At 54.6% G+C, this 13,649-nt stretch overlaps 5 protein-coding genes across 5 annotated transcripts; 2 read left to right on the plus strand and 3 right to left on the minus strand.

Annotated features, from left to right (window-relative positions):
* Positions 1 to 229: 229 nt before the first annotated feature.
* On the minus strand, positions 230 to 1,976 carry H310_09453 (isocitrate lyase). Its single transcript, XM_008875526.1, has one exon. It carries the CDS (start codon positions 1,959 to 1,961, stop codon positions 321 to 323), a length of 1,641 nt encoding a protein of 546 aa, XP_008873748.1. The 5' UTR covers positions 1,962 to 1,976; the 3' UTR covers positions 230 to 320.
* An 828-nt stretch (positions 1,977 to 2,804) lies between these two features.
* On the plus strand, positions 2,805 to 3,914 carry H310_09454 (hypothetical protein; the record flags this gene model as incomplete). Its single annotated transcript, XM_008875527.1, has 6 exons — positions 2,805 to 2,906; positions 2,957 to 2,993; positions 3,040 to 3,205; positions 3,255 to 3,375; positions 3,423 to 3,668; positions 3,720 to 3,914. The coding sequence occupies 6 exons, from the start codon at positions 2,805 to 2,807 to the stop codon at positions 3,912 to 3,914; spliced, it is 867 nt and encodes a 288-aa protein (XP_008873749.1).
* H310_09455 (hypothetical protein) lies at positions 3,910 to 5,931 on the minus strand. Its single transcript, XM_008875528.1, has 2 exons — positions 4,877 to 5,931; positions 3,910 to 4,817 (listed from the first exon to the last, which is right to left on the minus strand). The coding sequence occupies exons 1-2, from the start codon at positions 5,873 to 5,875 to the stop codon at positions 3,984 to 3,986; spliced, it is 1,833 nt and encodes a 610-aa protein (XP_008873750.1). The 5' UTR covers positions 5,876 to 5,931; the 3' UTR covers positions 3,910 to 3,983.
* A 2,053-nt stretch (positions 5,932 to 7,984) lies between these two features.
* H310_09456 (hypothetical protein) lies at positions 7,985 to 11,661 on the plus strand (the record flags this gene model as incomplete). Its single annotated transcript, XM_008875529.1, has 14 exons — positions 7,985 to 8,356; positions 8,413 to 8,561; positions 8,636 to 8,861; positions 8,907 to 9,192; positions 9,250 to 9,343; positions 10,099 to 10,267; positions 10,312 to 10,391; positions 10,439 to 10,502; positions 10,543 to 10,671; positions 10,727 to 10,790; positions 10,843 to 11,063; positions 11,117 to 11,197; positions 11,250 to 11,298; positions 11,366 to 11,661. The coding sequence occupies 14 exons, from the start codon at positions 7,985 to 7,987 to the stop codon at positions 11,659 to 11,661; spliced, it is 2,280 nt and encodes a 759-aa protein (XP_008873751.1).
* Positions 11,644 to 13,382, minus strand: H310_09457 (hypothetical protein). The gene is made up of 3 exons (XM_008875530.1): positions 12,930 to 13,382; positions 12,732 to 12,864; positions 11,644 to 12,514 (listed from the first exon to the last, which is right to left on the minus strand). The coding sequence occupies exons 1-3, from the start codon at positions 13,348 to 13,350 to the stop codon at positions 11,692 to 11,694; spliced, it is 1,377 nt and encodes a 458-aa protein (XP_008873752.1). The 5' UTR covers positions 13,351 to 13,382; the 3' UTR covers positions 11,644 to 11,691.
* Positions 13,383 to 13,649: the final 267 nt, after the last annotated feature.

The raw sequence follows: 13,649 nt of genomic DNA on the forward strand, positions 1-13,649 counted from the left end.
ACACCACTGCTCTGTCGTCGAATGGCCCGATCATGACAACGCGAGGTTGTTGCAATATCAATCACCACACGAGTCGTCACCATGATGGGATCGTCTGCCGCTGTGTCGTGCGTACGCGACGAATACGAGTGGCTACCTTCCAATGGCCCTGTTTGATTCCATCCGTGGCATCTTCACGTTGGTTGGAAGGCTGCTAAAACAAGCGTTGGCTTCCGTCGAGGCCGAGTGGCTCGTCGGTAGCCGTCCCCAAGAGATGCGACGGCAACCAAGCTTTTCGCACATACCCCCTTTCGTTATCGTCTATCCTAGTGCAAACAGCGCTAAAATTGCGCCTCCGTCACACCGTGACCCATCGTGTTGGTCGAGCTCAGCCCACCCGTGACCGTGTTTTGCATGGCATCAATCAGCTCCGTGCCCGACCAGCCCTGGTGCTTGAGCGTCTCGACGCCTTCCGTGCGCTCAGCACGCTGAATGCCCGTCACATACGCCAACATTTTTCGCTCGGCAAAATCGCGGGCAAAGCGGGTGATGCCAAGCGAATCGCTGTGGAAACCAGCCAACGTGATAAACTGCCACGTGTAGCCGAGCGCAGCGAGTTCGTCGATAAACGTGCGGATCTCCGCGTCCGACATGCCGGCAGCGTCCCAGTTGAACGACGGGCTCAAGTTGTACGCAAGCATTTGGTGAGGAAACTGGCGGTGGACGCCCGACGCAAATTGCCGAGCCAGCGGCAGGCCTGGAACAGTCGTCTCCATCCAAATCAAGTCGGCGTACGGCGCATACGCCTTGGCGCGGGCAATGCAAAAGTCCACGCCGCCGCGAACGCGGTAATAGCCTTCGACCGTGCGAGCCTTCTCCCAGCAAAACGACGACACAGCCAGGCCCAACACGTCGATCGCATACTTCTTCATCGCGTTGATGTCGGAAAATGCTTGACGCTTCCACGCCGCAAGCGCCGTGGCGTTGCTGCTCAACTGACTGGCCACAAATTCGGTGAACGTCATGCAGCCGGCATCCTTGTCCCACGTGTCAGCACGGCCGTTGCGTGTGGCGTCAGCAAACGATTCAACGTTCAAGTTGGTCGCGCCAAGGATGAAGGGGTGGTCACGGCCGTCCGAGTTATTGTCTAGAAGCGTCGCGGCTTCGGCATCGGTGCGGGCGATGATGACCAGAGGAACTTGGAGGATGTCTGCTTGAAGGCGCGCGGCGATCAGGCGCGAGATATGCTCTTGCGTTGTCACCAACACCTTGCCTCCCATGTGTCCGCACTTCTTGGTCCCTGGCTTTTGGTCTTCCAAATGGATACCGGCAGCACCCCGTTCAGCAAATAGCTTCACGAGCTTCATGCAAGCGGTGAGACCACCATGGCCAGTGTCCGCATCGGCAATGATGGGACGCATGAAGTCGACGGCTGGGGACGCGGCGCGCTCGGCGGGGCTCATACGACGGCGCGATTCGTATTGCTTACGGTCATGGAAACATTGCGCACGAAAGAGTTGGTCACACTTGTTCGGGACCGTGTCCATGGGGTAGTCAGCAACGTCTGGGCCAGGTTCGTTCGTCGACGACGCTGTCGACGACGATTGCCACCCTGAAATGTACACAGACGTCAAATGCTTGGCCATCTGGACAACTTGAATCGTGTCGAGCGCGCCGAACGTGTGGCTACACTTTCCCTGCGCCTGTAACGAGCGCAGCATCGAGTACAACTTCATCGCTTGTTGCGTCGACGCGTACGACTGAATGACAGTGCCTTGGAGCTTGACCACGTCTTCCGCCGCGTACGGTCGTGTCGTGTGACGGAAGCGTTCTTGGTTCATGAACGCTTGCATTTCCTTGACGCGGGACGCATGCAGACTATCTTCGTCCACGATCGACGCCGAAATCGTGAGCTGCTTGCCGACCTGTTCCAAGCGGCGCGTCGAGCGCTGCTGCGAGTTGGGGTTCTGTTGAGGGCTCATGTTGAAAAATGGCCGTCCACGGGTCGGCGACACTGGCAATCGCGCAAACAACCGGAAGGTCGAAACTTGTCAAATTTAATAATCCTCTCCACCAATCAGACCCCCGCATAACGGCAGGGCGTCCCAATCAACCAATCAAATGCGTTCCTTTGCAGGCACTGGCAATCCAACACCCCGATGTCATCGATTCACGTTGAAGCTGCAAGATTGGCGCCGACCACGCCGCGATTGGATCTTTGGGGTGGCAGAGATGGCCTCGTGGAGCGTTTGATTGGTCGCCAAGTGTTGATTCATCGTGGCGGGCAGCGATAGTGTATCATTGTTTCCGCGTTTGGACTCTCGGTGGTCGTGTGCACGGCCAAACCGGGGGACTCCATCTTTTTCGCGACAAATCCAACACACACCCACGCGTTCGAGTGGGGGATGGCGTGGGGGAAGGTGGCCCCTACAACCGGCAACAGCGTGGGCAAGCCAGCGCATTGGAAACAGGGAAAATTCTGGGTGCGACCGTGCTGTCGAGATTTCGGTCTGTGAAAATTTATACTACTGTTGCGACATCTCGGTTTGTTATCCGGACGTTCCCCACTGGCTGACGATCTTGGGTACACCATTGATGTTTTTCCAGTAAATCCTTCGATCGACATCGGACAGGAAGAATGGCGGGGGCGTTGCACAGCTAAAAAGGGTAGGATGGCACTTGAAGTACGACCTCGAACGAGCAAGTCGAGGTCATGGAACCATAACACTGGCTATCCGTTGACGAAACCGAGGCGACGAAGCGGCAACATCGATTGTGAGAGGTTTGGCAACGTGGTGGTGATTCATTTCAAGAGGTTCGTCGAGATGAAACGGTTGAAACGGTTCCTCGAGGACGTGATGGGATGGGGCGCTGCAATCGTTATCGGCGTCACCGCCGCGGCCGCCGAGGCCGTCGAAGATTTGGCAGTACATGTGCTTGCAAAAGCGAGCTGGGAGTCTGACTCGCAACGATTTAGGCAACCAATAGAGTGTACGGCACGATCTGGCGAAAAGGTACTGTGTCGCAGTCCTGCAGGAGCTGTAATAGGCGCGTGCACAGACTTACGCATCACGGGGGCACAGCTTCTCGGGTCTTGCTTCCAAGGGTATGGGCTCTTTGGATGCAGCAATCGTAACTCCACGTCGGACCGAACGGGCGTGTCCAACCAGTTCCTTCCTTCTGCTTCCTACTGCCTCAACTGTTGCGGCAACCCCACGGCCACAGGGTACCTCGCTTTCACACACGATGGATCGTGCTAATGTCGTGGCTCGCAGGACCGACGAAACGTGGGACTTGGTGTGCCCCATGACCGCACTCCAGCGATCGATTGTCATCAACGACGTCGGCAAGCGGTTTGTATTTGCAAGGCGCCAGACCGTCGCAGACGAGTTCCTGGTACTGTTGTCTGCATCACTATCGGCATGCATCACGTGAAGCCGCAGGTGTCCTGCGAGTGGCCCGTGCGAAATCTGTCCCTTTTCCTTGCTGGCTACGTCGTCGACCTACGTGTGTCCATGCACAGCGACAACCAAGGGTGGTCGTTCTGGGTCGGCGTCGAAAGCTGCACTGTCAGCGCCATCGAGTCGAACGTGACACCCACAACGTTCCACGAGCGCATTCGCATGGTGTCCACAAGGCAGTCGTACTCCCCGTCGTCGTCGTGGTTCATTTTGCTGGCTGGCACGTCGGTAGGCAGTTCTGCTTGTTCTTCTTGTGGAAATCTCACAACTTTCGACCAGGTAGCTCTACTCGTCACGGCCTGGGTAGTCTATCGCGGGTACGTCAAGGGCGAGCACTGCGTCAACTGCGCGTCCAAGTTTGTCTTGGTGAATTCGCTCTGCGCGCTGTGCATAGTATGTGGATGCCGCCTCCACGCTCCGCCGCCCAAGGTCTTTTGTGCAGAGACATTTGAGGCCACCAAAGCCATGAGCTAGATTCACAGGACAGACTCCCCACTTGATTCATTAAATATCTACGACACGACAATGAAAGACCAGGCCGTTCTAGACTAATCCGCCCCTGTCGTGAAATGTTGACGCGCGAGTCTTTTGACTCTTACGTCGTGCATACGTTTCAAAATCAATGTCGTCTTCTTCGCCGAGACTGTCGTCGTCGTCACTGGCGCTGCCCATGACAGGAATCGCGCGGCGACTGCTGGTGGCAGCGGCATGACGGTCCCAGTTGCCTTCGTCCAGCTGTCGGCGTAGTTGTTTTACTTGCGACCTCGACGCCGTGCCTTCACTCATGAGTTGCTCGATTTCATCAATGTCATGTCGAGAGAAGCGCGCAAGCGTCTTGCGCGTCGACTTGGCGTGAACTTCGACTTGGGTGTCGGATTCATCGTCATCCGAGTCGTCCGCTTTTTCGTCCATGGCTTTGTTGTGATGGACGGCCCATTTGTGCTGAATGTAGCCTTCCAGAGCAGGTGGGATGCGCCACTCACCCCCTCGGAACAGCATGGCGTGCATGAGCGATGGATCGAACAGAGCGTCTTCGAGTTCTGTGTAGAGACGTTCGGCGTCAATGGCGAGCCAGTTGTCGGGAGTGATGCGGTAGCATCCGGGTTGGCGTTGAGTGGCCTTGACAAGGAAGCGATCCATGTAACGTAGAACCATCGCAGCTACATCGGGTGTCAAGTGCATGGATTGCAGTTCCGCTTCTGCCGCTGCAACTATATCCGCTTCGTCGCCGGCTGGCAGGCGTTTGACAACTTTGGGCTGGGCCATGGAGAATCGTGCGTCTTTGACAAGGGAGCCACGGTTCTGATGCATCGAGTGGCACGGTTGATAGGACGTCGACATGGACTTGGTTCGAGTAGAACCGTTAGCGAGACTTGCCTGCCCATGGAAATGATGTGTCATCGTCACACAGAAAGGGAAAGTGTCGACACACTTACTCGTGAGGTGGTGGTCTTGGTGCGCGTCGAGACAAAGGACCCTTCAGCGGAAGAAGGAGCTGTCGACGATGACGAAGACCTATAAGTATGGCTCGCTTCCTCAGAGCTGTTGCTCGTGCTACTCGAGCTGCTGAAGGGCTGGTTGTACGAAGAGAACGTTTCAGACGGCTCTGCAATCGAGAAACGCGTCTTGACTTTCCGGATGCCATTTCCGGACGATGCTCCACAGCGATCGTTGGACTTGAGGATCGACTTACTGGTCGACTTGATGATGGACGTCGCGATGTTGTTGATGTCATTAGCGGTCCACGAGGGGGGCGCCACTTGTGGGGCAGCCGTAGCATGCTGCAAGGTGGGCTCCTGGTTGTCCGATCGTTCGTGTTGGTCGTAATTGCTGGACGAGACGTGTCGTTGAGGCGCCGCGCGGCCTTTCATATCTACGGCGAGTGGCATGGGCACCGATTGCGTCTTTTCGAGTGGGATGGGATGGAGCAGGTGTATTTCCTCGACACGGGAAGTCAAAAACGTCTTTAGTGCGTCGAGGAGGATAGCGCTGCCTTGGGTGGACACGGTAGCGTCTCCCATCGCAAGGTTCTTCTGGGTTTTGCGGTATTCCGTCGTGATTGCTAGGACACTTGTGATCCACTTGTTGAGAGCGTCGGCACGAGTTCGCACGACAGACTCGGATCTGGAGCCAAAGAATCGTTTCGGTGGAAACGATAGAGCATCAATCTCCTTGGCGACGGATCGGGACAACTTGTCACTGCTACACCGCCCGAGGATGTCCAGGATGTGGAATCGAAAGCGGCGGAACTCGGAGTATGGGCGTCGCACAGTTCGCTCGTACGAGTCAGCGTGCAAGTCGGTGACGCGGATCACGTATTGTGTCTGTTGGATGGGGCTGCGGTCAACGTGGCTAATGTGCACAGACAGACCTCTCCTTCGTTCGTCCCTGACTTGAGACTCCTGATTGTTGTCCGGTTCGTGGGTGTCCATCATGATCGGGTAGTACTAGGAAAAGCGCGATTGACGAGGATGCAGTTGTTCCTGTGCCGTGGTGCGCGTGCGATTCGTGTGGCGGCTTCTATTCCGATACAAAATTCAAATATTGTGAGTGCAGGTTGAACTTGCAACGCACGCGACGAATGATTGGTTCATTTGGAGAAGAGGTCGGGCGGACCACGGTTCACTGGTTCACTCGGTCTTCGCATACTGAGATCAAGTAAACTGCGCATGGCAAATCGAGCCAGTACGGGGGTTTCGTACCGAAAACATCATTTATCGTATTCATAAATGAATTGTTTAAATGGACGTAACAAGATGGCTTGGTCGAATGTTGTTGATAGGATCTCATTTATCCATGTTGACGCGCTTCCAACGGAGAAAGGCCGTCGTCCTTGGGGGTGGCTTCAATGTTTGATCCAAGTAGGGAAGAGGTGGTGCTGGTCGTACTAACACGCCACCCACAACGTAGTTCATCGGGCGATGCATGGCAACAGATGAATTGCGCAGTTCGGGTGTTGCTCGCACTGGGTACGACAGGATGACACGTACCAGTTAGGACGACAAATGAGCACCACGAACTTGCGTACACCATCAAATGGGTCACGAATTGGCTCATTTGATTTCAGGAACAAATGGCGTTGAAAAGGGGAGTTTCTTTTGTAGGCATGGAGAAAATACACGTGTGGAGACATAGTCAAGGACTTTAGCCACCGCAATGCATCCATCAAGTCAGGCCACTGTGGAAGTTTGGCCTGTTTTATGGTTTCTGTTCCCAACACCTCACGCCCATTCGTGTGACAGGCATTACAATCCACCGACATCCATTTGTTTGTGGATGAGGCCTTGTCCATTCGAAGGTCACGACGACGTTACGAAGGCGCACTACCATCTGGAATATCCAGGCGCAATCTTGTGGCCACTTGCGACGTGATATTTGTCTCTGTAATCGCAGCAAGTACGGGGATGCGCGCAACCTCAAAATCTCAGCTCTGTGTCGCTTCTGAAAGCTAACTGAATCGTTTATGTGAATGGCACCATTGGTTGTGCCACCACTGGCATGGCTCGATGCCCTTTCCCTGATGGATGACCTCGCACTGAACAGACGCGATCCTGTATCCGGATGACAAACTGCAACCGTACACGTGAACGAACCGGTCGTTTTCATGAGCAGTCAGCAAACAGCCAACGCATCGGCTACTCTTCACACGTCTAACATGAAGGGGTCGACTACACATCGGTGGAGGGGGTGATGGTGTCGATTCGTTCACCACGATGCTTCAGGAGTCTCATTCCTCACTTGACCCACGGCGTCGATCAACCGATCTGGATTACAGCGAAACCCATGATGAAACCCCTTTCAAGGGTAGAGAGAGCAGCTACGAACCACTCCTTTGACGACGGAATGGCTGGATGCGCCTTTTTACAACGCCTACCACAGCCCTCCCGTGACATTGTTGGCGAAACCGCTACGTCGTCTTGGACACAGCTCCACCCACCAACCTGTGGTGAATGCCATGCTATCGAGGAGTACATGCGAGGGTCCCATATCGTCCCAACCCATGCAGATTATGACCCGAATAATGAAAAAGCACATCATGGCTGCCTTGACGCGGTGGAAGGTGTCCAGTCTGGGCGAGAACGATGCACGGGCCGAGCACCTCCGTGGCGATATTGACGGTGGCATCGTGGCGTAAATTTCGAACGTCATTTCTCCATGGAACTACTCGGTGTCCCCGGATAACTTGGTATTTACAGTGTACGCGGAGGCCAGGACCATTCTAAAACGTTTCGTTTCATACAAAATCCAAGTATGTGGATGCTGCAAGGGCATTTTGTTAGGTACCGTCGGCGCGAGAACCCCACGGATCGTACAGCATACAAACACCAAGTTTAATCCTCGCGATCCACCGTGTCACAATTCCTGGGGTCACAAATCCGCGACCACGTCGACGTTGAAGTTGCCCAAACTCGACTTGGATTTCACTGCCGAGTGTCTAGGGTTGAGTATGTTATACAAAAATCAAGATGTTTGGAGGCACCGCCCGCCGAAAGTATAAGATCCATCCCACAATACCTTTTGCCCCACTTCGACCAGATCCGACCATGTTGCCGCCGCAAGTCAAGCTCGAAGCATTCCAGTTCTACGGCTTTGAATGCCACGGCCTCTTTGCGCAAGAGGACCTCCCGGCCGACACCACTGTGTGGATCTGGGACACTGTCACGGAGCCGCTTGTCACGTTTACGCGAAAGGAAGTGATGGACCATCCTGAGCGCCAAAAGCTCATCAATTTTTCCTACATGGTGAACGACGACTGCTTTGCGTCAACGACCACTCCTGAGGACGACCCGTGCTGGTACTTTAACCATTCGTGCGACCCCAACTGCTGGTTTGAAGGCGACGGTAAAATTGTCACGCGCCGTCCCGTCAAAAAGGGAGAACAGCTCTGTTACGATTACGCATGTACGGAAACAGAGGTACGCATGAAGGCTTATATGCACGATGCATGGATTATCATTCGATGGTGCTTTAGTCTTCGCTCCATGTCAACATGAACTGCCGCTGTGGAGCCGAAAAGTGCCGCGGTCAACTGAAGTTCAGCGAGTGGAGGAGTCGTGGGTTCATCAAGAAGAACTTAGGGCATGTGACCGAGTACATCATGCGGAAACATGCTGAAAATGGGTACGACAAGCAACTCGATGGGTCGCAATGATCGTGGGAGTCGAACAAGATTAGTGATGTGTGTGCTTGAGTAGATGGTATGACACTCGAATGGAGCTTCGATACAAATCAAAATCGTCCATGGGTCTCTTCTGCCGCGAGGAATCGGATTGCAAAATTCTAAAAGGCGACATCGTGCTCATGTTCTCGGGCAAAATCGTCCACAAGGACACGCTCCTCGAGAGCGGCGCCATGACCCCTCGCGACTTTGAGATGTCGCTCCAAGTACAGCGCGACTTGTGGCAAATCCCGGCGTGGAAGGTACGGTCTGCGTATGAGGTGGTCGAGGTCTCATTGACGCCTTAGGAAACTGGGGATAAATGCGAAACCAGCGACTACATCAACCATTCGTGCGACCCGTCGTGTGGAATGCTTGACTCCGTGACCGTTGTCGCCATCCGCGATCTGTACCCCGGCGAGGAAATCACGATAGACTATTGCATGGTGAACGACGGGACCAACAGCGACCCCAGCGACAACTTCACGTGCATGTGTGGCAGCGTCAACTGCCGCACGACCATCACGACGTTGGATTGGCAGATCCCCGAGCTCCAGACTCGCTTGGGGCAATACTTTGCTCCGTTTGTCAAGCGTGTGATGGAAGATGCGCCATTTGCTGTTGCGCCATGACCCCTTAGTTCGTTGTCAGAGTTGTCCAAGGAGGCTGCATCCGACGAGAGTCATTCTTCACTGGGATTCGTGATGTCGGACGTCAGCAGCAGTTTTAGCATAACGTTAGTAGGGTACGATCCAATGGAGCTATTGGTCACGTGTTGTTCATTTCTGCTCAATCAAGTCGTTATCCTGCCCTCGTGCGCGCTTGCATGCATCTCGTATTCCTGCGGGCATCGTGGCGTGCAACGCTGTCGAGTGTCTCGTGCGACCAAACTTATAAACTTACTTGGCCGTCAAGGTGAAGCTTCTCGTTGGTAGTCAGGTCGGTGGACAAGCACAATGCCCTTCTCAGCTCACTGCACGCCGCGCCTTCACCGCTTCCATACAGTAAGCCGCTGTGTCCAGCCCTCGGACCCCGCATGATCCTGTGGTGATACTTCGATTTTCTCGCCAAAGATATGTTTTGCAGCGATGTGATTGGCTAGCTCACCCCCTCGTGATGGGTTTTACTTGTGGGATTTATGTGTATTTTAGAAAACTCACCTCGAAATTCACGAACCAATCACGGCGCGGAAGGCATTCCACTCGACTTGGTGTGGTCGAATGAAGAAGGCACGGTGATGATGGCAACGGCGGGGTCGATGTGCTCAATTGCTTGCAATGTGTAGACATTGGTAGAGGTCCAGTTGTACCGTGCAGTGTGGACAGCATGCTGGCCCATCGTGAGATGGCTTGTTCGAGTGAAAGACGCTGGACGAAAGGTGCTTGCTATCGAGTCGAACGAACGAACAGGGGCCGCGGCTGTGCCAGGTAGGACAAACGTTGCTGCCAAGAACTGCACATGACAACATTGTATAGACCGCTTTCGAACTAGCTCCCGCAGGGTTGTCTGGATTCATGGAGCCTCTGTCGGCGAATGCTTGAGCGCCTTGCCATTAATCAAGGAGATCACCCAAGACAACAAGGAAACGTCGACCACAGAGCCTTGTCAAGTGCTTTTCACCACCACGACACCAAGTGCCCGCGCCTTGCTTACTCAGAGGCTGCATTCGGTAAGAATGAAGTATGGAATTGCACACTCAACCCATTTTTGCAGAACCCGAACGCCCATTGCATCTTCGCTCCACTAGACCATGCCCCATGCGTTCGCCGCTTCCTCGACACTTGGCGACCAGTGTACATGAACCTGTGCACGTTGCAAATCTGTGTTTATGAACGTCTAGCGCGGCCATTTGGATCGAATCCGAGCTGTGGCCAAACTTGATTGTCGAAACAGGATCGCGACAGGTTTGCGTTTCGTGGCTGAGGTGTTGACATCGACGCTTAGATTCCCATGGCCATTCTAAACGGCCGCATGTCCTTTCGTTCATTCCGTCGGTGGGACTCGTGGATCGGTCGTCGGCTAGTTCGTTCCATGCTCGACCACTTTCAACTCGTGCTTTGCCAAAGTTCACAAGTACAACGGACCCGTCGTGAATGACGCCAGCGACTGAATTTTCCTTCATGGCCAGGACGAGTCCAGATATCTGCACTTGGGCCATGCCGGTGCCAAATACGTTGGCGATTTGAAGTTTCGTACTGTCTGCTGCATGACGCTTCGTCGCTGTGACACCAAAATATTGCGTAGTTGCTGAAAAGCATGCCATCGACGCAACATCGTTGATCGAGTTGAAAGAATCAGTGGAATCGCGTGCTGTGTGGGTTGCAGGAAGCACCCACGAAGGCGAAGAAGAGGTTGTCCTTCAAACGCACGAGGCCCTCAAGGCCCAACACCGTCGCCTGTTGCTCGTCCTTATTCCCAGACATCCCCATCGAGTCGAATCGATTCTCGCCTTGATCTCCACCCAGGTCTATTTGAATCCGCCAATTTTTTGTTTCAACGCTTCAGAACGTTCATGTAGCACCCACAGCTCAAAGTCACTTGGCGCTCACAGCACCGCGTGCCTGCTGCAGATTCGGATGTGTTTATCGTGGATTCGATGGTACAACGATCTACTGCAGGCTGCGGCCGCTCTGATCTTGTCCGCTTTCAAGGGAGAGACCCAGCTGTGTTATGAAGTGGCTCGTGTGGCGTTTATTGGAGGTAAGTTGCTTTCTGCCGCTTGTTTGCCCTTCTCTTCACGCGTGTGGCATGATCGTTGCACGGGTAGGCTCGTTGGTCCCAGTCGGTGGCCACAACATCCTCGAACCCCTGCGGTCGGGGTGCCCCGTCCTACATGGCCCTCACATGTTCAACTTCACTTCAGTTGTTCAGTCCTTGGCCTCGCCGCAGGTTGTCCTTGTGACGGCGTCAACGCTTGCAACAACTCTGGATGCCTTTTTAAGCGCTCCTCAACGCACCCTCGTCGCGGTTGCACCACCGACGCTAGAACGAATTCAACGAGATATATGGACCCGCGTGCATCGCTTCTTGGACACTGCGCAAGCGTATAAGAAAGAAGTTTAGATTTCAGCGGTTTATATACTGCAAGTGCACTTAATATGGGCGGTATCGGTCTGACTTAGGGCCATTGCCACCGCCTCCTTGACCTTGCTGACCTTGACGCGGGTAGCTGCCATAGCCACCATACGACTGGTCGTCGTACGGGCCGTGGCCATCAGGGGGAGCCGATCCTTCGGCCGAAGGGGGAGCACCAGACGGATCATAGCCAGGGTATCCTCCGTAAGCAGGGTACCCGCCGTACCCGCCATAGCCGCCAGGAGCAGGAGCACCGTAGCCACCTGCGTAGCCGCCATAGCCACCGCCATAGCCGCCACCGTAGCCGCCACCGTAACCACCGCCGTAGCCGCCGCCGTAGCCGCCACCATAACCGCCACCGTAGCCGCCAGGGTGACCCCCGCCACGACCACCGCGACCACCGTAACCACCGCCGTAGCCGCCGCCGCCGTAGCCACCTCCGCCATAGCCACCACCGCCATAGCCACCACCTCGACCTCCACGGCCACCATAGCCGCCGCCGTAGGAGCCACCACGACCGCCGTAGCCACCGACCGCATCGTAGCCTCCACGGCCCCCACTGCGCACTTCTCCCTTGGGCTCCGCGCGCTTGATTTCCACGAGTTTGCCGTGCAACTCGTGGTTTTTACTCATAACTTCCGCGACCGCCCCTTCTTCTTCAAAGCTGACAAAGCCAAACCCTCGTGACCGCTGCGTGTCGCGATCCATCATGACAATCGCATCCGTGATTTTGCCATAGTCTTCGAAGTACGCGCGGAAATCGTCATTCGTGACCGACGGCGGCAGTCCTCCGACAAATATCTTCTTCGACTCGCCGGGGCGACCGCCCCCGCTTCGATCACTACAATGGACGCACATGAGCTCTCCCGCAGCTCATCGACGCACGATGCGATCGCGGCAAGAGAAAGAAGGGCCGAGTAGTCGGGGGCACATTGTCGTGTTTTTCAAGGTTCAACCAGCAGCGCTGCCTGCATGCTCGTGTTTCTGTCCTTCGACTACTGCCTTCTTTCTCTAACCACGACAGCACATACGATACTACACAGAAGCTCATGACGAACCTATAGCCTCCACTGCCTCCTCCAGAATGAGGGCCTGACCGACCCCCACCAATGCTATCTCGAGGCACTGCGCGTTTCACTTCTACGTTGCGGCCGTCCAGCGTGTGTGACTCGCTTAGCACTCGGTCGACGACTACACAACTACCGCGTGAGGGACGGATTCGTCGACGCGACGAGATAGGATGACAACGAAACAACCTGAAGCATCTTCAAACGTCACAAACCCAAACCCACGAGGTTGACCCGAATACTTGTCTTTCATCAATGCCGCGTCGGTTAACGCGCCGTACTGCCCAAAGTGGGAGCGGAGGTTGTCTTCGGTCGTCTCCCAGCTCACCCCACCAACAAAGATCTTGCCAGCTCCTGTAGACGGTGCCCCCGATGTATATCCACCACCATTGTTGCTACTGCCTTCGTGAGATGGATGCTGTCCGTACGAAGTGGATGGTGCAGACGAATAGGACGATTGGTCAGGGTAGCCATAGCCCCCACTGTGGTTCGAATGGGAGGATTGTTCGGATTGCTTGTGCGGATCATGGTGGTGCCCATCGTGCCCGGCACTGCCCAAATTGTCTACATCTTGGTGGTGGTCGTCTTGCTCGTACACAACTCCGTCCATCGTGTCCTTGATCGGGCGGCGGAAACTGTGCGAATGGAATGACCAATGAGTGGTGGGGGGGAGAATATTTATCGAGTTTTCAATGTTCGGAAAAATATATTTGAGTTGCGTAGATTTCATAGAAAAGGTACGATATTATTATCAAAATTGTTGGAATATTATTCATCGACCTGGCGTTCGGAGCAAACATACAGCAAAAGATTATATAATGTAACGTATCAACATTCCTCTAGTACATGCAGGATGAACAGAAATTAAAGGCGCACCCCAAAATATTCACCTTCTCATGTATCTGTAGC

This window comes from Aphanomyces invadans, assembly GCF_000520115.1.
Source record: "Aphanomyces invadans strain NJM9701 unplaced genomic scaffold supercont1.21, whole genome shotgun sequence".
Taxonomy (NCBI): Eukaryota; Oomycota; class Saprolegniomycetes; order Saprolegniales; family Verrucalvaceae; genus Aphanomyces; species Aphanomyces invadans.

Excerpts from the sequence above, each read along its gene's own strand:
- H310_09453 (XM_008875526.1), bottom strand. The coding sequence starts at position 1,961 with ATGAGCCCTCAACAGAACCCCAACTCGCAGCAGCGCTCGACGCGCCGC.
- H310_09455 (XM_008875528.1), bottom strand. The coding sequence starts at position 5,875 with ATGATGGACACCCACGAACCGGACAACAATCAGGAGTCTCAAGTCAGG. Across the intron at positions 4,818-4,876 it reads CCAAGACCACCACCTCACGA|GCAAGTCTCGCTAACGGTTC; the intron begins GTAAGTGTGTCG and ends TTCCATGGGCAG.
- H310_09457 (XM_008875530.1), bottom strand. The coding sequence starts at position 13,350 with ATGGACGGAGTTGTGTACGAGCAAGACGACCACCACCAAGATGTAGAC. Across the intron at positions 12,865-12,929 it reads GACGTTTGAAGATGCTTCAG|TCGTCGACCGAGTGCTAAGC; the intron begins GTTGTTTCGTTG and ends GTAGTTGTGTAG. Across the intron at positions 12,515-12,731 it reads GGAGGCAGTGGAGGCTATAG|TGATCGAAGCGGGGGCGGTC; the intron begins GTTCGTCATGAG and ends CGTCCATTGTAG.